General features: G+C 36.9%; 2 protein-coding genes across 4 annotated transcripts in view; both read left to right on the top strand.

The window, feature by feature from the left end:
* The window catches only part of ACSS1 (acyl-CoA synthetase short chain family member 1), a 45,474-nt gene extending 44,682 nt beyond the window's left edge, over window positions 1-792 (top strand). The window contains exon 15 of one of the 2 annotated variants that reach the window (XR_014026978.1): window positions 121-259. Coding sequence is in view for 1 of the 2 variants with exons in the window: in XM_081331705.1 (XP_081187831.1) it covers window positions 121-297 (177 nt within the window). In the remaining variant the exon portion in view is untranslated. Of the gene's footprint in view, window positions 1-120 lie in introns of both variants that reach the window. The other variant, XM_081331705.1, reaches the window with a different exon arrangement.
* Window positions 793-3,374: 2,582 nt separating this feature from the next.
* On the top strand, window positions 3,375-23,245 carry APMAP (adipocyte plasma membrane associated protein). 2 transcript variants are annotated; one of them, XM_081313852.1, is made up of 9 exons: window positions 3,375-3,593; window positions 9,192-9,308; window positions 12,927-13,042; window positions 17,732-17,824; window positions 18,536-18,652; window positions 18,903-19,077; window positions 19,751-19,885; window positions 20,296-20,488; window positions 22,495-23,245. In XM_081313852.1, the coding sequence occupies exons 1-9, from the start codon at window positions 3,502-3,504 to the stop codon at window positions 22,702-22,704; spliced, it is 1,248 nt and encodes a 415-aa protein (XP_081169978.1). In that variant the 5' UTR covers window positions 3,375-3,501; the 3' UTR covers window positions 22,705-23,245. The 2 variants fall into 2 exon arrangements, with proteins under 2 accessions (XP_081169978.1, XP_081169979.1); XM_081313853.1 differs by lacking the exon at window positions 3,375-3,593 and adding an exon at window positions 4,534-4,723.
* Window positions 23,246-23,449: the final 204 nt, after the last annotated feature.

The following is a 23,449-nucleotide window of genomic DNA, read 5'->3' on the forward strand; positions in this document are numbered from 1 at the left end:
AGCCACACATTGATATAAGTGAATGCACAGAAGAAAAACTCAAGGAAGTAACTATTTAGATATTCAGCTGTCTTTATTTAAAGTAATATTACTTATAATGATTTTTTATTTCTCAAACAGGTAGTGAAACGTCTTCCCAAAACTCGATCAGGGAAAATCATGAGACGGTTGCTACGGAGAATAGTGACAGATAATATTAGTGATATGGGAGATATTACTACACTAGACGATCCCAGTGTCATAGAGGAAATACTTGAAATGTATAAGAAATACAAACTTAAGCACCCTACTCTATGATGAAAGGACGATTGTGAAGATGAGTTCTGTTAAGAAGCTGAAGGAGCAAAAGGAACTATCAGATTTATTCTTGATATATTAAAGAGCTATACTTATTCATGTAAAATCCAAATATTTTTTCCTAAAAGGAATGTGTATTGTAACAGTTTATCTCTTGCCACATTGAATTTATATTTTATCTTTCTTTGAAAGCATGGAAAAATCATTTTCAAACTGCTGTTTAAGACATATTCTGCCTTTGTTAAACAGAGTGTAGAAACTTAAGGAGTAAGTTTGAATTTAGCCTTAATATTTTTTCCACAGACATAAAGCATTCTTTTAAAATCAGTCTTACTGTACTTTTTTCCTAATTTTGTCTTAGCAGATGAACTGAAGCTCTCCATACCTTAAATTATGTGAATTTCTTTAAAAAAATCAGTGACCTTTTTTGTATGATACAATTTTCAATTTACAAAAATTGAAAGCCAAATTAAAGTCAAAACTGTTTTATCACTACTTACGTATAACGTGGGAAATTATCTGTTTGTCTGCAGTTTTACAAACTGAATTGTTACAATGTTGCATTTGCATATAATTATGAGTAGGCAAATAGTATTCTTTATTAAACATGTACATTTTTATATTTTTTCATATATTGCTCAAGGAAGTAAACATACCACTCCTTCCTCTGCCTATTTTCCACACAATAACTTTGTAAGTTGAGCTGATGTGACTGCGCCAAAGTCACCCAGCTGGGGCTCATAACCTCCTGCTTTCTAGGCCAGCACCTAGCCAGCACCTTTTTAGGCCAGCACACCAGACTATCTTTCTTTTTATGTGTCTAGATATTGCTGATATGCATGAGCCTGAGCATGTACAATACAGTAACAAAGAAACAATTTTATGAATTCAGTGCAAAACATCTGATTTAGGGCTCCAAATTCAGGCACCAAACCAACTCAATTACACTTCATATTTGAATTATGTGATGGAATTGAAGAAAAGGGAAGATCTAGTATAAGAAAGACACTCAGTTATTATTGGATTGGTTTCTGGAATGCTGAGATTGGGTGGTTTGTTTTGATACTGGTGAGTGAGCATTGCAACAATACATTTGTTCTGACTTGCAAACCAGTAAATTCGAACAATCTTTTGCCATGGTTGCTGGTGAAATGATAGGATACCAGATCATTAGAACACAGCCTATTAGCCCAGAAGCTCATCACTAGTGAACTTTTAAATTGTTGGGAAGAAGGGCAAGGTGATACCTCCATTCCATGTACAAAAAGCATTTGGATTAGCAGTCCAGTTCATTCCAAAACTAGGAATAAGTTAATTTTATTTAAACTATGTACATAGGTAGCCAGCCATTTCATAGGAGTATAACTCAGGGTTAGCAATATAACAATATTTACAAAAAATACTATCTGAAAACAATTTAGCACATGGTTTCTACTTTCCAGTCATAAAGACAAGAACTAAACCACCAAACAGGTCTTAAAATTCCTATTCAATTGAGAACTGACTTGTTTAGCAAGCTCAAGACAGACTATGGCATGCATAGGTCTATCTCAGAAAAAGGCTCAGCAGGAATTTCTGGAGAACTTTAGAAACATCCTGTTCCCCAACATTTGCCACCTGAGGTCATTACTGCACTTCCCCAATGATAAAACTGCAAGCTAGTTTGGTGTAGTGGCTAAAGGCTAAAAACTCTAGTCCCTGTTTTGGGCACCAAGTTGGGTGAGCTTGGCCCAGTCACTCTTTCAACTCTAGGAAGCGGGCAAGAGCAATCTGCTTCTGAAAGACCTTGCCAAGGAAATTGCAGAGACTAGTCCAAGCAACCTCCAAGAAGCAACACTGACTCAAAGGCACGCACAGACAGTGGTAAAATTCTATGGCAAATGCCAGTCTCAATAAGAATCAACCTTTTACAACGTAAGTGATGGAAATTGACATTTTATCTTGCCTAATATTAGTAGCTTGGGCTTCATCTTTAGCGCTTAGAGGTGCAATAATGCTGCACCTATTAGAGTCATCTGATGTGTCTCTTAATTGTCTTTTCAATACAATGTCCTAACACATTCAAAATCGTACAAATCACAGCAAGATTACCCTATTACTCTACATTCCACCTCACTTCAAACTCGTCAGCAAAACACGTATTGTCTTTCCTACAGAGATTCTCCCCTTTCCAATTCACGCCAATATCCCTTCCTCCTAGATCAGGGGTCTTCAAACTTGGCCCTTTTATGACTTGTGGACTTCAACTCCCAGAATTCCTCAGCCAGCTGGCTGAGGAATTCTGGGAGTTGAAGTCCACAAGTCATAAAAGGGCCAAGTTTGAAGACCCCTGTCCTAGATTCTACACGGGTGTCAAACTCGTCACGTAACGTGTCGGAACGTATCATCGCGACTCTTTTCGCATTGCCGGCAATGGGGCGGGCGGTATGATGAAACCGGCCCGCGGGCCCGGCGGTTTGACACCCTTCCTCGCTCAATTTTTTTTTTCCACCACAGGATTCTCTCCACACATAATCAGCCTTTCGGAACAAGCGCGTTTCCAGCGTTCTTTTCACGCGGAAAGTGAAAGTAAGCGGGTGTTCTACTGACCCCGCCCCCTGGAGGAAGCAACTCTCGCTCCAAGCGAGCGGGGAAGCGGGACGTGGGCGTAGCTGATTCGTCTGTCGAACTTGAGCGGTTAAGGATGGCGGCGTCCGCCTGAAGGGGGCAAGAGAGAATTGCATCGTTAGAGAATTAAAGAGGAAACGGGGCGGTTGATGTATAGGCAGCAGTGACTCGCCAAAAGAGCGATGGGGCATGGCTCTGTGGAGGTTGTTGGTGGCTTCTCGGGGAGGATGGGTACGGGAGAAGCTGGGGCCACCTCTGAAGCAGGCCCAGACCTGCGTAGCCCCCCATGAAAGCCCTCGGTGGGCCGCGCGGAGCTGCCGCCGCTGCTACTTTAGGACGAGCTCGTGGCTGGGCGTTTCTGATGGGAGGGGCGGCTCTGTGGCGCGACAATTATTGGCCAAGCTCAGCCGAGGGGGTGGGGCGGTAGGGCGGCCTTGGGACGCAAGTCGAGCTGGGGGCGTGGCTTCTCTGTGGCACGCCGGAGGCGGGGCTTGGCGGTGCGGGCCGGGAAGCGGCGCTGCTCCTCGGCTTTCCGGAGCGAGCTTGGTTGAGCCACCGCGCTCGGTCTCTGGATCTCGGAGGGCCCTTCATCGCAACATGAATGAGGCTGAAGGCCTGCGGCAGCGTCGGCCCGCCCGGCCGCGAGTGCTCACCGAGGAGAACGCGGCGCAGGCAGTCAAGGATAGCAGGTGCGTGGGAAGGCTTTGCTGCTCTCTCGGCGTTCCCTCTTGCCGGGGAGGATGGGAGGCACCACCGCGGCTTTCGGAAAGGGCGAAGATTTGGAGGGCGGCGTCGTTTCTTTCCCCCCTCCCCCGCGCCCCGCTTACCGACAATAATACGGCGGGAGGGCACCGAGCGAGATAAGCGCTAACCTTTCCCTGCTGGATTCTCACGGTCTAGGTCAGGGGTAGGCAACCTCGGCTCTTTTATGACTCATGGACTTCAACTCCCAGAATTCCTGAGCCAGCTATGCTGGCTCAGGAATTCTGGGAGTTGAAGTCCATGAGTCATAAAAGAGCCGAGGTTGCCTACCCCTGGGTCTAGGTCTCTTGGGAGGTCCGTTGGCGTTTAGGAATAATAAATATTCCATAGCCTTTGCTGCTAAGAATGCTCTACGGGGGGAAAAAGGCACGCTGAAGTCAAAGGCCTTTAATGGAATGGCATTAAAAATAAAAATAAGTGGCCTCTAAAGATCACTGCAGATGGGGACTGTAGCCAAGAAATTAAAAGACGCTTGCTCCTGGGGAGGAAAGCCATGGCAAATCTAGACAGCACACTAAAAAGCAGAGACATCACCCTGTCAACAAAAGTGCGTATAGTCAAGGCTATGGTCTTCCCAGTTGCAATGTATGGCAGTGAAAGCTGGACCATAAGAAAGGCTGAGCGCCAAAGAATTGAAACCTTTGAACTCCGGTGCTGGGGAAGACTCCTGCGAGTCCCTTGGACTGCAAGGCGATCAAACCGGTCAGTCCTAGAGGAGATCAACCCTGACTGCTCTTTAGAAGGCCAGATCCTGAAGCTAAAACTCAAATACTTTGGCCACCTAATGAGAAGGAAGGACTCACTAGAAGAAGGGGACGACAGAGAATGAGGTGGCTGGATGGAGTCACTGAAGCAGTAGGCGTGAGCTTAAATGGACTCCAGAAGATGGTAGAGGACAGGAAGGCCTGGAGGAACGTTGTCCATAGGGTCGCGATGGGTCAGACATGACTTCGCAACTAACAACAACAACAAAGATCCAGAGGGGCAATACAGGCTTTTGATGTGACTAGGCTCGATTGAAATAGGTGGGAATTGCAACTCAATGAGGTCCGGAAGGGTAGGTCTGGATTTTTATGAGAAGTGGAATGGGTCACAGGATGAAAATATCTTTCTTTTCTTTCTCTGACTTTGCAAAAAAACCCACAACAGTCAATATCATTATTCTTGACCGTTATTTTTAAAACGACCTCTACAAAATAAACAAAATGCACTTAAGGGCAGTATGTCATATGTCATTTTTTTCTTGCAACAGTTTTTATATATTTGCATACACATACAGCTGATGAAAAGGATTATCCTTCAGATGGGTGGTAGAATGTTTTTCTTACATTAAGCAATTTTAACTTATAGCCAGTGTTCATAGTTTGTTTTCCCCCCATTCTCTTCACCTTTCTCTGTAAAATGTAAAAGCCCTAATGGTATGCAAAGAAAATTTTCTTACGATGGAGACTAACAAAAGCAATAATTTTTCCTTCTAAGATGTACAGTAATTAGTTGTGGTTGCATAGGTACTTAAAAACTTGCATTTACTAAGAAATAGTATATTTATTTATATCCCACCTTTATTATTTTTACAAATAACTCAAAGCAGTGAACATATCCAACACACTTTCCTCCTCCTATTTTCCCTACAACTACAATCCTGGTGAGGTAAGTTGGGCTGAGAGAGAGTGACTGGCCTGAGGTCACCCAGTTGGCGTTCATGGCTAAGGCAAGACACAAACTTGTGGCCTCTTGCTTTCTAATCTGTTGCCTTAACCACTGGACCAAACTGGCTCTCTTGGTAAGGTTCTGGAGTTAGATGTGGGTTAAGCAATCGTACCTAATAAACTTTTCTGAACAGGAAATATATAGAGAGAGTGGTTAACTAGATAGAAAAAGTGAAAAGTTTAGAAACTTAATGTACAGATAACTGGAACTACTTTGCAAGAGCATCGATTATAAGTTGATTTTAAAAAAAAACGAGATTTGTATCTGAAGCATCACTAAATGTAACTAATTTCTTCTTGCAAAACTATGAATATTGGCTGAATCTATCAGATGTTTTCTTTTAAAAGTGTACAAGTTAACATTTAATACTTTTATGCATTATTAAAAAACCTTTCTTTGGAAAAGGATGATCATCAAGATGCAGGATACAATTATACTGTATTTAAAACCTCTAGGTATTTCAGTGTTTCAAATAGTAGTATTAGATATTTGTAAGTTTCTGTGCTTTCAAGAGAAGAATGTGATATCTTATGTACTTTAGTACATATATAAGTGCTATAATAAAATTAAAGTTAAATCATGTTTAATATATTTACTACCTTGTTTCTCAGTCTAGAGGACATATAATAGCTTCTTAATATATAGTTGCAGCTGGTGTAAATTTGCATTGCAGTTAAATAAATAAACCTTTATTGTCAAAGTACAACATGTGTACATTGAGATTAGCTGAGCCTCTCCCCGTGCTCCCTCCCCCCAACACACAGTGACAACAAACCCTCCATCCTACCACACCATGTGAACCAACTACACCACACACCGGCCTCCCAAGTCAATTCTGCATAAGTTCACAGAGATTATATCCCATTCAAAAGCCTAACAGCCCACCGATAAAAGCTGTTTTTCAGCCTGTTGGTATGGCTGGCTATACTCCTATATCTCCTACCGTAAAGAGATACCATCCAGGGTGTGAGTCATCCCTGAGAATTTTCCTCACTCTTCCAAGGCAACGAACCCTGGCGATGTCATCCAGTGGTGTCAGGGGACAGCCCACAATGTCTTGTGCTGTGCTCACTACCCTCTGTAATACTTTCCTGTCCGCGGCTGTCAGACCAGCATACCAAACCACAATACCATATGAGAGGACGCTCTCTATAGTAGACCGGTAAAAGAGGGTCATTAGCTGTTGTTCTACCCTGTTCTTCCGCAAGACCCTAAGAAAGTGAAGCCTCTGTTGGGCCTTTCTAGCCACCTGGGTTGTGTTAACTTTCCAGGTCCGATCTTCACAGAGGTAGAATACATATATACATATTTGAGGAAATGTGTGGCTTTCTTAATATAATATATGGAATTAGTTATCAGGAGCCACTTTGTGGTAGTGTTAAAGGTACTGGATTAGAAAGTGGGGGGTTATGAATCCTAATCCTCTTACACACACAAGCTGGTTGGGTAACCAATCATTCACTCACAGCCCAACTCATGTATCAAGAGCTACTATGACAAGGTAGTAGGAGGGACTATTCTCTTTTTCTAAGAGTAAACATGTTCTTGCAAAAATGTTAATTTTGTGTGTTGCATTGTCATTGCCTTTTGGCGATCTGCAAGAAATAGCTTACTAATTGGTACTTGTTTATGTTGTAAACTTGAGATGGGAGAAGTGAATTAGGGAAACATTCTACTAGGTTGTCCTCAACTTACAACCATTCATTTAATGACCAAAGTTACAGTGGCACTGAAAAAGGTGACTTATGACCAGTTCCCACAGTCACATGATCAAACTTTGGATGCTTGGCAACTGGCATGTATTCACATCGTAGGATTCTGTAGTTATCACTTGCAACATTCCTAGGCATCTTCTGACCAGCAAAGTCAGTGGGATTCGCTTAATGACCATGTGATTCATTTAACAACTGTACTGAGTTGCTTAACAGTCATGGCAAAAAAATCTAGTAAAATGGGGCATGTCTCACGTAACAACTGCCTTGCTTAGCAACAGAAATGTTGGGTTCGATTGTGGTTGTAAGTTGAGGACTACCTATATGAATTTTTCAGAATCCTCAAATAGCATAATCATTATGAGTGTTACATTAAAAACTCCCTGCCCCCTTTCTTTGTTATTTTTGGGAACTAATACAGGCACCATGTTATAACTTTACATGCCAATTTTGCATTATTTATGTGGAAATAAGACAGTGACTATTTCCAAGGATGCATAGAATTTTAACCATATTTCTTGTGAATGAAATTTTATATTTGGCTTGTTCAGACAGTTTTTATGCTGTTTGCAATTTTCATATTGTGAAAGCGATGATTTAAATGTCATATCTAATAGTTCAATATATTATGTCTATTTTAATCCAGCCACAAAACTGAGAAAAGCTTCTCAGTTTTGTTCAAAGCTCAAGTAGTTTGCTCAAAGCTATTTTTCATAGCCTACCCAGAATCAAGAACCTTATAGACATACTTCTTAAGAGAAGGGCTGTAATCTTTGTAATTTTTCTGTAATATTTAGCTAATGCTAAAGCTGTTGTATCATAGGCTTGTATCCATCTTCTACACTAACAGAATATTACAAATTTGGTGCCTGTTCCATTTATATATCTCTGTAAAAAAACAACCCTGAACTTTCTATAAATGGCAGCTGTTTGTGAAATAGATAACCTATTGATTTGGAAATATGGTAACACAAGATTTGTAAATTGTTTTTTATGTTGGGCAGGGATGCCTCTGAGGATTGCAAGAAATTTTCACTCATTTCATACTTGAAAGCTATTAGTTTTCAGCAGTCTTGATAGAGTGGTCTCCAACAGTTGCAAAAAGAGAATTTGAGAGACTGGTGTGGTTCTGAGACTTCAGGTTGTCCACCTTGTATTCTACACATATTTCAACTTTTTAATTATACTTCAAATCCTTGCAATTTTACTATGCTTTAAGCAGAGTAGACTGCATTTTTATCTGAAAAAACTCCAACAAACACATAATTATACCCCATACAAAACTAGCATCCAAAGTATTGTAGTACCCCCATGCCTTAGAACTGAAATTATATATTGGAGAAATTTGTTTTACTTGAACAAAGACTGCATACTACTTGTTAAGGAAGGAAGCTTTGTGACCATACAGTATCTAGAGGCACAGAAAATAGCGTATCAAGTAGGATTTGGATATTTTATATACTTTTTGCATTTACTAACGATTGCTGGTGTTTTTAAAAAATCTTGAAATTATTAAAGGAATATTTACTTTAGAAGAGTGAGATTTAAGCTGATTTTATCCACAGAATTTCTGTTTTTCCCACTTATTCTTAAACTCTTTTTCAGCATCTATATTGAGGTTTGAAGTCTAACCTCAAATTATATAATTTATAAAGCAATCTTTCCCAACAGGATGTTCTCTAAATTTTTTACATTTCAACTCCCAGATTCCTACTTAGCATATTTTGAGATAATTATTTGGCTCATCTGGAAAAATAAACATGCACAACTGCAAATTCTAATGCACATTTGCATAGTAGAAATTTACTTCTTGACAAAGTAATCTTGTCCTGAAATTGGTAAGGCAATTTACTGAAATATATTTAAGGGTGCTAGAAGAATGGTTTAAAAAATTGGGATAGCATAATTTAAATACTTTATTGGTGAACAACACTGTCTTTCTATTATCCATCTTGTTGAGCATGCAGAGTGCATCTTGTTAGCTACTGAATGATACAAACTAGAATACTGGAATAGCTACTGGCCTGATATAGGTGGACTCTTACATTGTTAGTTGCTCTTGTATATTCATGTTCTAATGTATGGTTTTGTTTATTTTTACAGTACTTACAGCAGCAGGGTATTTCGTGTAACTTTCATGACTTTAGCTGTGTCATTAATTATCCTATTATTTGGAGCGCTCATTTTTCTGGAATGTCCAATAGACCCTCAGCCTATTAGGTGAGTACATAAGCATCTTTAATATCAGAATTTTGCATGTGACTTAAATGTTCACTGTGGACAATGTTACGAAGACCTTTTAGTTTTAGTTTTTATGAATAGAGCAGTGCTGTAGTCAATTGTTTAGAAAAACTGTTGTGCCATTATTTACAGTTGTACAGAAATGAAAAGACAACTGTTTTGTATCTTCTAAATTAACAGATGAACTTATGGTGCTCCTTCCTAAACGTTACATTTTAACAAGATACAATATATTTAATTTAAAAAGTTGTCATTGTTTTTAACCATGTTCTTTGATACTCAATGTACAAGCTAGAACTTGACATTTTCAGTTGTCTCATGACTACCTTTTCCAGCCAAAACATAGGGTGACATATTAGTCACACAGTAGTAGCTCTTGCTCTGTGCACATCCCTTTGCAGTCTTATCTTAGCTTCTCTGGTTATTTGTGTATTTTTGCACTTTTTTTTCTCATCAATATAGGTAAAGTGCAGTTTTTCATTTAATCTACATATTAATTTTTAGGTTTATTTCTCATGTGAAGTAATGAGAAATAAACTATCTTTTTACACATTGCCTTAAAATGTGCATTGTCTTTGGTTTCGGAATGCATTAATTTATTTACATTATTTCTTATGGGAAAATTTTGTTTGGCACTCATCAATTTTGGTACTCATCATGCCTCCCAGAACCAATTAACGATGAGTACTGAGATACCACTGTAAATATATTTTCTTCTCTTTTTAAAAATCCAGCTTATTATTTCTCATTCCTTTTTGGCCTTTTGTTACCTATCCCAGAAAGAAATAGCATCATGATGTTATTTTGTATGTATATTTTAATGTGATCTATTAAGCTTCATATCCCCTTTTGGAGACTACAAGTCTTTAGGGAGCAATTATAATGAAGATCATGTAGTTCTTGACTTATGACTACAATTGGGAACAGAATTTGTTGTTAAGCAAGGCAGTTATTACATGACTCATGCTTGATTATATGACTTTTATGCTATGGCTGTTAAGTGAATCACAGCAATTAAGTAAATCAGGCACTCATTAAGTGAATCAGGCCTCCCCCATTTACTCTGCTCATTGGAAGCCAGCTGAGACGGTCACAAATGGCAATCCCAGGACAACGGGATGCTGCAACCATCATAAATACATGCCGATTGTCCGTTACCTTAATTTTAATCATATGACCACAGGGAATACTATGATGGTTGTAAGTGTGAAGACTGGTTCTGAGTCACTTTTTTCAGTGCTGTTGTAACTTCAGATGGTCACTAAATGAATGATTGTAAGTTTGAGGACTACCTGCATTTTCAATATGGGTAATGATTAAACCATCTCAATGTATTTATTTCATATGGATCACTTACTTTTGTATTCAGTTCACACTCATCCACTATGTTATATTTCACCATACACCTTAAATGCTCCATTCCTATTCCCATTGCATTCAATTTACTTTTATGTTTCTTCTGACATACCTGACCTCACTTTCAGATAACAAAATAGGAGGAAGCAGTTTTATACACAGCAATCTTTGCTTCTTTTAATAAATATCCATTTCCTCAATATAGACACATTAGCTTTAGCATTTTAAATTTCATTTTACTTCTTTTCCATCTATTTTCTCAACTCCAGTAAATATTCTACCAACATACAGTACATAAATTCATATATTTTTCTAGTGTTTGCTATTTATATATAATTTGCAATCATTCTCTCTATTTTCCCTGCCAAACGCAACTGTCATCTTCTGTGTAGCATTCACTGTAGTTCATTCAGCTTCTCACCTAGTAACAGAGCATTCTGCCATATTAAGGTAATTAAGGTAATCATATCCTCACCCGTGCATCTCAGGTGAGACCAGAAACATTTCCTGTACATTTATCCATAAATATATTAAATCATCGGGAGACGCTTCTCATTCTTCTCTTATTTTCTGCTCATTTTGAATATTTTGCTAAGCATTCAATTATTCATTCATCCTGCACTACTTGCATTCAGTAGCCAATCTTTAATCCGATACTAGTTGTGTTTGACTTACGATAACAGTTGGGACCAGAATCTCTGTCTTAAGCGATCCAGTTGTAAAGCACAATCTCATCGCTTAGCAACAGCAATCCCTGTAGTTCCATTGTTAATTGAATCCTACAGTTGTTAAGCAAGGCAACTTTTTGCCGTTTTTCTGCAACCAAAGTCAGTAGAAAAGTGTAAAGAAATATGTGGATGACCTTGGGGGATATCAGCTCTTTAACACTATAAGCATTTTTTTGTAATATAATTACTTTCAGTAATATAATTACTTTCTTTAGCCTGCATTGCGTATTATTAAATAAATAAGTAAATAAATAGCTATCTACTACAGTCCAAAAACCATAGGCCCCCAAACCAAAAGCCACTCAAAGTTTAGCTAATGCCTATTGTTCCCCATCCAGACCCTTACAGACTTACACTGGCATAAGACTGTCACAACAAGAGGCATTGATATATAACTGGATATTATCAGTGTACTGATGGTACCTCACCCGATAGTGACAGATAACCTCATCTAATAGCATCATATAGATGTAAAATAGGAGAGGAGAGAGCACTGAACCCCGGGGCACACCACGCTGAAGGGGCCGAAGGTGAGATCCCAATCACCACAATTGGAATTGATTCCAAAGAAAGGAGATGAACCAACACAATAGCATGCCAACCACCCTCAGTTCTCTGAATCTATTCAGAAGGATACAACGGTCGCTGGTACCAAAACCCACCAAGAGGTCAATTAACACAAGACTGGATATGAACAGGGATTTAAAAATGCTAGGTGACAAGAATAATTTGGAAAATGATTTTTATATATATGTGTGTGTGTGTGCGTGTGTATGTATGTGTATAAATAAAAACACCCGATAACTCTTCCATGTTGGATTTACAAAAGAGACTTATTAATGTTTTGAAGGATTTTGAGGGAAAGAAGAAATAAAAAATGAAATGAAATCAAATTTAGGACAATATGTGAAAGGATCAAAAACCAAAGTTGTCAAAAGTAAAAGGAAGGAATATAAATATGGTTTATTTGATCAAGGTTAAAGTAGATATGTTGCTATTTCTGGTAATTCTTAATGAACTTTTGCTGACCTGGACTGAATGATAAGGCTTTAAGGATTTGTTTATAGATAAGAGGTGGGATACGGGAAGAAGAGATCATTTGTTGTATTTTAACAGAAGTGGATAAGTTACTAAAATCATTTATAGTTGTGATGAAGGCAGAAATCATTTCTTAATATATTTTTTCTTTAATATATTTTTCCTTTTCTGTTTTTCTTTCAATTCTTTTCTATTTTTTCTTTTTACTCATTATTTTTTTCAGTTTGCATTACTTTTTATCTTTTTAATTGTAATGTTTAATGATGTTAAAATTGTTACCCACTTCATTGGTTTGATCCTTAAGCTAACAGAAACTGTTACCAAATATGAAATCAATAATTGCATAAATTGCTTTGGATAAATTGAACTACACTGTTTTGAAAAATATCTGATACATCTAAGTTACTTGGTAAACCCAAACATTAATTTGTATTAATCTCTTCTGTATGCTTATGAAAATCTTTCTTCTTGACAGCTTTAAAGAACCTCCTCCTCTTACTGGTGCTTTAGAGCCAAATGTTAAGCTTCGACAAGCAGAAAGATTATTTGAAAACCAGCTTGTTGGACCAGAATCTATTACAAATATTGGTGGTAAGCACAGATATTTGATAGGGTATTTTTAATATCTGCTTAATAAGTTTACATTTTTTCCCTAGAAATCACTTCTGGATTCTAAACTATAAAAAAATTCTAGTAACATAAAATAATTTGTATCCAATAAAGTCCAGATATATGCTGATATAATATTATTGTATTACACAAATTAGCAAAAATCATACACATATTTCTGATTAAATGTGATATTACAGAAAACAAAAACCCTTTCATTGTTCATGTGCAAAGAGTTTACCAGTCTTCATAGAGTCCAGATACTGAGGATACAATCAAGAGGAAAGTATGCATTTTAATTTAAAATCATGTTAATTTGTTAAATTTGAATTTTAGTCCAAAATCTGGCAGTAGGATAAGCACAAACTATGTGAATTAATATTTGACCTCTAGAATTGTATTTTTAACAATCAAACATGTCAAATACAATTAAATAATATTTCTGTATTCACATTTTATACCAGAAGTCCCCAACCTTTTGGGCACCAGGGACCAGTGCCATGGAGAAAGGTTTTTCCACGGACCCATGGGGGTGTGGTTTGAATACTGCCTGCATCCCAAGGATGGAGCTTTGCTTGTTTGTGCGGCCCGCTTGCTGGCATGCTGCAGATCAGGGGTTGGGGACCCCTGTTTTATACTACCCAGATCTGAAAACTGTCATAATAGCTTTTTTTTTAACTAAAGGACACAACTGAATGAGCTAACAATATGGAACATGTTTCCCTTGTAACACAAACTATTGAGCAAGAAACTTAATTTTATTTTTAAAGTACCTTATGCTGATTTACTGTAATAGAACCTTCAAGCTCTTTATTTCAAAGGTTATAAAAATACTAATTAGATTATAAAATGAGTGTTAATTATTTTCACATCACTTTTTCTTATAACATGGAATGTTAAGGGGCTTACATAGACAAATCTTACCTACATTTTAAACAAAAGAGGAAGTGAAATTGCTCTTATGCAAGAGACTAATATTCTTCCATAATTTAAAGAGTACTTGCAGAATGGTTGGGTGAGAGAGGTATTTGGAAAAAACTTTATTTATATTGCAGGATATTTTTGAGCATTTGTATATAATGATTAGATATAATTATTATAGATATAATTAATTATGTAATTATATAACTAGAAAAATGAACATAACTCTGGGATCCCTTTCCAAATTATAACACCGTATATAAATTATGCTTTCAAATGTGCAATATTTTGCAGGAATATATGTACAGATTTAATCCAGTGATTATTCAGCCTATTTTAAATTTTCCATCATGAATATCTTTTTTCTCCTTATTTATGCATTATAAGTTATAACCTTAGAACAATAATATAAATACATCTTATAAAAAAATTCCTGAATGTATGGCTTGTAAATCATAATGTTTTTATTGAACAAATATAGCAGGAACTCAGTTTCAACTTTACGGAATACTAGATTCTACTTATATTATTGCCTGTACAGGCTACCTACTGTATCTTGAGTGCAGGATCGGCCAGTACCATCCTCCATGCATTCCCAATCCGTTGCAAATGCACCCGTTGCTCATGTTTTGAAATTCTGGTTCAGAAATAATACTTTCTACCCTAAGTTATCTGAAGTGTTTGTGAGCAATTAGTCTACCTTGTTTCATTCCATTCTAGGGAAATCTTCAAATCCAGTTGGCCACAGTACCAGATATATCCCTTCCTCTCCAGGGGTTAGTCACTGCCTATAAACCCACTTCATCCTGGGCTGCTGTGTTCTCATTTGACCAGCAGCACTTTTTTCCTTCCATTTGATCTATCAGTGACTCTAAAAGCCCATGAAATCAAGTAAAGTGTTTTAGTCACCATGTTTTCTTTACATGTTTTGACAGCACACTTGCATTGCACTCTCATCTTCCAGTAGGGTGTCCTTTTGGTTTTTCCCCAGGCTGGATGAAGCATACGGTACTTTGTTTTTCACCCTGTGCATCTTGTACTGGAATGCTATCATATTTGAAGCTATTTTCCTTTGTTTCTGTGAAGCTGAGCCATTAGTTCCTCATTGCCACAAAGTTTCGGTAGAGCCACAGTAGAACACAGAAACCGAAGAAAAACTTGTTCTGCTTTGATCATTCTGGCATCAAAGTAATGACTATGCAATAAAGGTAGGAGGAAGAATGTGCAATGGTGTCAAAGGGGAGAATATGGAAAGGAAGTGTTAAGAAATCAGTGCCTGCAAACTTGGGAAAGCCATGAAAAAGGCGAAGGACTAGTGAAGAGAGAACTGTTCTTTAAAAAAGGCAGGCAGTTATAGACTTGCCCTCTCTGTGAGGCTTGCCCTCCGTGCATGAATGAGAGGGGCAAGAAGCAGGAGAACCCTAGTCCCTGGTGGTCATAGTTCAAACTGAGCACTAACCTGGTCCATTGCTAAACAATTACAGTCAAGATGGAAATCTTTTAAATCAGTCTTGGGAACAACCACGTAGTTTAGATTGCTTTATAGAATTGTTCTAATTTAGATATTGTATAAATAATTATTCAAGCTTGCATTGCTCCATATTCTTTTTTTTTTTTAAAGCAGCAGTTAAGTGTATATTTTGGGGAGTTAAAGTAATAGTTAATCCTTGTGCAGCAATACAGGTTTCTGATTTTTGCTAATTACAAGCCCAATAACTCAATAAACGTAACGTCTCTAAAACTGAATTTTGACTACATTATGCCAGAAAAATATACTGAAAGGGGGGGTGGGGGTAAATAACTTAGTAAACCTTTGGCTTTTAGATTTAAATTAATCAAGTATCATAGTATGATATACATAGAAAAGTACATACAGATTCTAGATTTACTATTGACATTTTAAAAAATCTTAAATTGTATTCTGAATTCTCGAGCAGATTAAGTTTTTGTTTTTGGTTAGTGTACTAAATGTAAAGACTCTCATAAGGTATCGATAAGATCATTTCATCTATTTTCCTGGAAAAGTCAGGAAACCAAGCAGAGAACTTTTGCTTCAGAAATCTATTTATTTCTGAGGAACAGACGTGTAAAGGAAGGACTTGATTTCCTTTCCACAGTCCTTCCAACATCGATAAAGATGTCTATCCAAAAAACTGTATTAGGTATTTGTAATTTTTCATCTTGTAATCTGGAACTTTGCATGTTCTCTTTTTAAAGTAATTTTCCTTTTAAAGTAATAAACCTTCTATATCTCCATTCTTGAATGAATGTCCTAATCCCATGCCTTCCCCCTACAGCGCAGGGAGGCTGCAATAGAGATATGAAGTTATTTTCCCCACTAGTTTTATCTTGCCATAAAGGCAGCCCAGGTGGTAAAAACACTATCGGTCTTATGCACTGTGGTAGTTAGAGGAATGCTAGGCAAGGCATTCCTTGAAAGATAAGCAGTGGCAGGGACCTACCGAGTTACTATTCCAAGATAACAGATGGTGCCAGGAAAAAACAAGGTTTCTCAGAAGAGGAAGCTTGAAACCTTCCATCATGCCACCCTCTAGGCTCATCCATGTTACCATAGATGATTTGGTTGTTTGAAAAAAGATTAAAAGAAGTTAGATAAGGCTGACTAAGAGAAAATAAAATTAAGAAAAAGTAATTATAGTTGTCTTTTATAACAACCCTTTAATGTGTTTTATGGGAAGCCAGCAAGTTTCTCAACAGTCTTCTCAGCAATTTCAGTAGAGCTAAGAAAGTAATTTTTAGAAAACTATGATAGATAATAGCCATCATAGTGACAAGGTATTATCATCTGATAAAATTAAAGATGCTAATAATATGGTCCAAACAGACCATTTGAGACTTGCTGTTCCATGTATGAAACTCGCTATTCCATGTGTTAGAACTTTATACAATATGTGAACTCTTTCTTTCATTATCACCTCTATGTAAGGCAGTCTTTAATAACAAGTCTGAAGTTGCAGCTGGTACAAAATGTAGCATCAAGACTACTGACACATTATATAATGTGGGCTTTTACTGTTAATTGTTACTGAAAACAGCCACACGTTTGTAATATTTAAATAGAAGAACTATATCAATAAATCCTGTCAGTGTAGACTTCCATTGATTTGAAGTTATTGTAGGTTTCCAGCCCAATTCATAATGCTGAAGGTCATAAGGCCCTTAATAGTACAGCACCCAAGTTATATTTTCCATTCCTTGGAAATATTTAGGGAGGTTCTGTTGAAGAATCACCCTACTAGGAAGGTATATGAGATATGGACGAGGTGATGGGCCTTCTTAGTAGCAGCCTTCCACTCTGTGAATATGTTCCCCCTGGAAGTAGGAGACCCCTGAACCCATTCTTTATTTTCTGGAAGCAAGTTGTATTAGAACTCTTTCAGCGAGTTTTTGGCCCTTGGTGTTCAGGCAACCATCATATATTACTTCTTACTTACATTACTGTTTTAATTGTAATATACTTTGCATTGTTGCTGCCCCCCCTTGGTCTATAAACAGGGTGGTCTATAAATAATAAATAAAGCTTATTGCTGATGGAGACAAATGCATTTCAGTGATAATTCTATGTTATATTCTATAACATAAAATATGCCAATACAAATATAATGAAAGGCAAACTTTGAGGGTTTTGTGACATCACTGTATAAAAAGCATTTTGAGTGTTCTGAAGTCTTAGATAAGCCTTATGTGTTAAATAAATGCATAGCTCGTGTCACTGCTTTTCTCTTATAGATGTGTTGTTTACTGGTACTGCTGATGGAAAAATTCTGAAGATTGAAAATGGGAAAATTTCCACTTTAGCTCGTCTTGGCCATGGTCCTTGTGGTAAACAAACTACTTATTTTGTTATTTCTTTTATATTGTGGTTTGACTTTTCTAGTAAACCATTTCAGACTTGTTGCATACCTTCCAACTCAACATTTTTAAATATATGAAAAAAAAATTCATGATATGTTGTTTGTGCATGTTGGAGTGGTAATTTTGGTTGTGTGGTTGTGAAAAAAACCTATGGATATTTGGTTAACAAACTCCTTTTAAAGTGAAAAATAGCACGATAGGAATCTTCCTCTGTAATAAAATCTTGATGATATTTCTGCTTAACATTAAGTATTGTGATACAATATTCATCATTATGTATCTGAGAATTGAACAGAAGAAAAAAAGAATATTTATTTATACAGAGATGGGCAGTGAATGATTCTCCAGGTGTTATACTGAACTCAGTTCCCTTCAGACTTAACCAACCTGATCAGGAAAGAGAGGTAATAAAGAGTTGCATTCCAGTATTTGGAAGATAATGCATTGCCCATCCCTTCAAGTCTAGCAAGATGCATTGTTTTTAACTACATCAGAATGTGGGTTTTGTTATTAATTATATGAAGAAAAAGGATATAAACTAAGCAGAGATGTTTTTGAATGTTCAAAATTTATCTTTTATTGGTCAAATTCAAGATTATTGATATTCTGTTTTAGAAGCACAATAGAAACTTCTGTTTAGAAGCTGCATACTTTATATTTATTTGTATTTTCTAAAAGGTACAAGAGAAGATGAGCCTACATGTGGGAGACCACTAGGAATCCGTGTTGGACCAAACAATACTCTTTTTGTTGTAGATGCCTATTATGGGCTGTTTGAAATAAATCCTATGTCAGGCAAGTCTACCTCTCCTTCCCCCCACATACACATTGCACCAAATCCTAGTTGGTTTTAATTATAGTTTGAATGATAAGCTGTAAACCATGATATGCAAGTGATAGCTATTTTGAATTCTGCTTAAGAATCTGCTAATTGTTTTGAATCCTTAATATTAAATAAATTCAGTATAGGCATAAGTAGAAATGATACACTCATACAAGTACAAAAGAGCAAAGAGTTTTTAAAAATTTGTTTTTCTGTGACCAGGTGCAGTCAGGCCACTTGTGTCTTCAAAGATTCCTATTGAAGGGAAGAACATATCCTTTGTGAACGATCTTACAATGACTCGAGATGGAAGGAAAATCTATTTTACAGATTCTAGTAGTAAATGGCAGAGAAAAGATTATTCTTTATTAATCATGGAGGCTTCAGATGATGGACGGTAAATGTTCTAGACTGAGTTGTAAATTATATAACAAAATTGTGATCAAGTATCACAAGAAGATTTTTTTGGGATGATGGGGATGGCATTTCTAGAAGCAAGTATTTTGTGGTTATTATTAAAATGTTAAAATAGTGAAGTAATGTTTAAACTTCATCTGTTGACATTCTTAATTGAGGTATATTTCCTTATCCTTCCTCGACACAGGAAATTTTCTATTCTCTACATAGTTGCTTATCCTTAAGGAGAATAATATGATGGGTATGTGCAGGGGCAAAGTGGTAGTTTGGTGCTATTGGCCCTGTTATAACCCTAAATACCACTTTGTTTCTTGGTACAATTCAAGTGTTGGAGATAAATGTAGTTTTCAAGATACCTCAGGGACCACTGTGTTCCATATTAATCTGTGTCAGCCTTAAAATCTGATGATTGGTGAGGCATATCTGGTTTGGGCAAGTTAAAAGGCCTTCTTAGTAGTATAACTAAGCTCTGAAGCTTCCTAGTTTGGGAGGCCAATTGTTCCATCAGTGCTATTTTTTTTAATATATTCAGCTATAGTTTTGTTCTTATGCATAATAAGAGTAATTCATATATATATATATTGACATAGGATTGTCAAAGAACATATTGAGATTGAGAGATTAGTAATACCCTTTAATTGTTCTGTCTTTAGCTTACTTGAATATGACACAGTGACAAAGGAAGTCAAAGTCTTAATGGAAGGACTCAGATTTCCAAATGGAGTCCAGCTCTCTCCTGCTGAAGACTTTGTGTTGGTGGCCGAAACAGTTATGGCAAGAATACGAAGGTAGATGAGATGCTTGTAAGGATGCTATATGGATAGAATTGACTAAATGCTAGTTTAGTTTATTTGTCTGGGTAAATGAGTAGAAACTGTTCCTATTTATGTATTGTCCTTTCTAAGCAAGGAGGATTTTTTTACTAAGTGACTGTGTTCTGTAATTTCTAAAGAATGTTACTGGCCAACTGAGATGCTATGTAGGTTTTGTGATCTTTGTTTAGTTTTTAGTAAGCACAAATTTATCCCATCCTTTGTTCTTGATTGCTATTGCTTTAATGTATTCTGTGTTCTTTATACATGTTTTATACTTCCAACTGCATTCTGATCATTAGGGTAGTAGGTTAGAAATATAGCATAAGATATTAATACATTCTTTGTTTCATACAGCAGATTTGTAAAATGTTATGCATTTTTAGATATTATATATCCGGACTGATGAAAGGTGGAGAGGATATGTTTGTCGAAAATATGCCTGGTTTTCCAGACAACATTCGTTTAAGCAGCTCTGGAGGTTATTGGGTAGCTATGTCAGCTATTAGAGCAAATCCTGGATTTTCTATGGTGGATTTCTTAGCTGAAAAACCATGGATTAAAAGAATCATATTTAAGGTAAGAAACAGCAGTAACAAATCTTATGTATTCATATACAAGACTGAGCTCAGCCTCCTCTAACTGAAATTCTTTTGAATAGGCTCCCTTTGAAGAGAATTTATTTCTTCTCCCTGTCCTGTTTCAGATCCAGCCATTGCAATTTTTCTAAAAATACTTTATTTGTTTAATAATGCAGAACAAGAGAGAAAGAATAAAATAATAAAAAGTAGGGAGGAAATAAAAGGAATGCAACAATCGTTGTAATCATTTTTTAATGTTGCAGTCAATGCAAACACACTGAAAAGTATGCATTCCTTATCTTTGGAATTGGTATATGCACACACAAAAAGGCTTGTATGAGTTTGTATTTTTAACACTGAATTTCAGGATGAAGAAAAAATGAAAATCATACTACCAGACACTCAGTTTGTCAGTAGTGGCAATTATTGTTTGGCTCCTTGCTTGGCCATACAAAGATCGCAGTTAAAAGAAAGTTTGGCAAATGAGATATTTTCACTCTCTAATTCAGTAGATGTTTCTGTTGCTTTTACTGACATTTTGCATCAACTTCTGAGTGTTGGAAAACATCACGTTGCCCTGCCCTCACCCACAGTTGCATGATTACGATTTTTTTTAATTTTAATTCCATTTATATCCCACCGTTCTCCGAAGACTCAGGGCGGCTTACAAGCTTAGCAGTTTGGGTAGTTGGCAACCTATTAGCATTTACAATTGGTTGCTAAGTAATCCCACCCACCCCAGTCATGTGATTATTATTTTCAATCCTCTGCAGGCTTCCCTAGAAAGTCAGTGGAGAAGTTGGCAGAGAAGGTTGCAAGCTGCTGCTGCTGCTTGGCAAGGGGATTCCCCTCTCATTTTGTGGGGGCTGAGTGAAAGAGCTACCTACTAAGGGGAGCTGAATTACTTCACTGGTGTGGAGATGATCTGAGACTTCTGCACTCCACGGAAGGTATTCTCTTCTGCTCGGACAAATGACATCCTCCCACAGGGTGCAGAAATGGAACTTGGATCCTGATGATTTCAGCTCTGTTTGTGCACCTGCAGAAGTCCTCTTCTGCATGCAGAGGAGAGATGACATCTTCCCATCACTCTGTGGAAGGCATTCCCTTCTGCATTCAGATAGATTTTGGCAGGTAGCTCTTTCAGCCAGCCCCTGGAGATGAGATGAGAGGAAGCCAAACCCAAGCATAGAGCCAGCACAATAAGGTAAACAGTGCAAGGTGTCTCAAGTGGATTTCATCTTAGAGGATTTTCAGCTTCTGAGCAAAGCCTTCTAGGGTCTCTTCTATTTAGGTCCCAAGCACCTTGTCCACTTAACAATCCACTTGTGATCACTTAACCCACACAATTGCTTAATGACCAGTGCTGGGATTGCAGTTGTTGAACCAAAGCAGTCTCATGGGCAGTCATGTAGCATCACATTTAATAACCACATTGGTCATTGATTGAGATTCCAGCTCAATTTTGTTCATAAACTGAACTATATAACGGATCTCTGCAAAAGTCATGTAGCTTGAAATGGAGCAAAAAGAATGTCCTACTTAATGTTGTGATATATTAAACATTATTTTTGTGTATCATACTTATAATAAATAATTTTTGTAAGATGTAAATTGCTATTTTTCATATTTCTACTATAATTATTTTAAAAAGTTAGACAATTCCAAGTGATAGTTATGTAAGTTGTACTTAACGTTGTGTAATATCCTAGGGTATTCTCCAATTATGTATTTGATAATGCCATAAATATAACCCTAATGTAAAAATATTCCAACTAGTATTGAACTTTTCTAATTAAATCTATTTCAATAAACTTCCATTGATTAACAGTAACAATTATTATCACTTATATTCCAGAGTGCTTAATTTTGGCATTATGCATATCCAGGTATTTAAAACATCTAATAATGAAACAGATGACAGTAATTGATTCAATCACCTCAAATGTTGTAATGTTGATGATTAAAAGAAAACTGTCTATAACATGATTGTTTGTGTTGCAGCTGCTCAGTCAAGAAACTGTGATAAAATTTGTGCCCAAGTACAGCCTTGTGGTAGAATTAAGTGATACTGGATCCTACAGAAGAAGCTTCCACGATCCAAATGGAATGGTGGCAACCCATATAAGTGAAGCACATGAATATAATGGACATCTGTATTTGGGATCTTTCCAATCCCCTTTTATTTGTAGGTTGGACCTTAAGGATGTCTAATTCTGAGTTGAAAGCATTATTGCTGTCGCCTTGATTTACTCAAATGACATGGATGAAACATACATTTTGGACAAAAATGAAGAATGGAAGCACAGTCAGTCATGAGCACTGTAACACTGTTTAAGTAGCAGGGTGCAGAATTAGTCCTTATTAGGCATGCCATACTTAAAACCTGTGAATTACCTTGTTTAAATTCTCTTCAAAATGGTGGGCTGTGTAGATGTTTTTGGTGCACTGTACCCTCTCTCTAGCACCTTTATTACCTTTCCAGAAGGTAAATAAAAAACAAAATTACCTCATGAAACAATATTTGTTGCATTTAATATTTTAGAAATGCTATTCAAATCTATCATGTGTATGTGGTCAGCTTTCCAAAGTTCCAATTTTTGTCCTGTAAATGCATCATTGCTCTGAAGTTGCTAATCTTAGATGATCTAATGCAGTAAACTTATTTCCAATTTGGATCACTATAATGCATGCCCATTATAATAGCAATGCAATTTATAGTTGTCTTAATAAATTCAACATACTGCAGCTATAATTCCATTTCCAGTCAATGCTATTTTCTGTATGGATGGTTTTAAACACATGAAATTACTTGTAAGGAAATCTGAGACTAATGTAACTAATTTAGGAAAATCTGGTTCGACTATCCTGTTGTTCCTCTATTTAATCATTGGCACAACTCCTTCAGACAGAGGGAAGTTTTAATATTGGGGTGGTGTAAAAAAAATCAGGATGGCAG

The sequence above is a fragment of the Vipera berus genome (assembly GCF_964194415.1).
Source record: "Vipera berus genome assembly, chromosome: 1".
NCBI classification, from domain to species: domain Eukaryota; kingdom Metazoa; phylum Chordata; class Lepidosauria; order Squamata; family Viperidae; genus Vipera; species Vipera berus.

What these genes read in the sequence shown, in the direction of transcription:
- APMAP (XM_081313852.1), top strand. Translation starts at nt 3,502, where the DNA reads ATGAATGAGGCTGAAGGCCTGCGGCAGCGTCGGCCCGCCCGGCCGCGA. An exon ending in TCTTGGCCATGGTCCTTGTG is followed by an intron (nt 17,825 to 18,535) that starts GTAAACAAACTA and finishes ATTTTCTAAAAG; the next exon opens with GTACAAGAGAAGATGAGCCT. An exon ending in TGAAATAAATCCTATGTCAG is followed by an intron (nt 18,653 to 18,902) that starts GCAAGTCTACCT and finishes TTCTGTGACCAG; the next exon opens with GTGCAGTCAGGCCACTTGTG.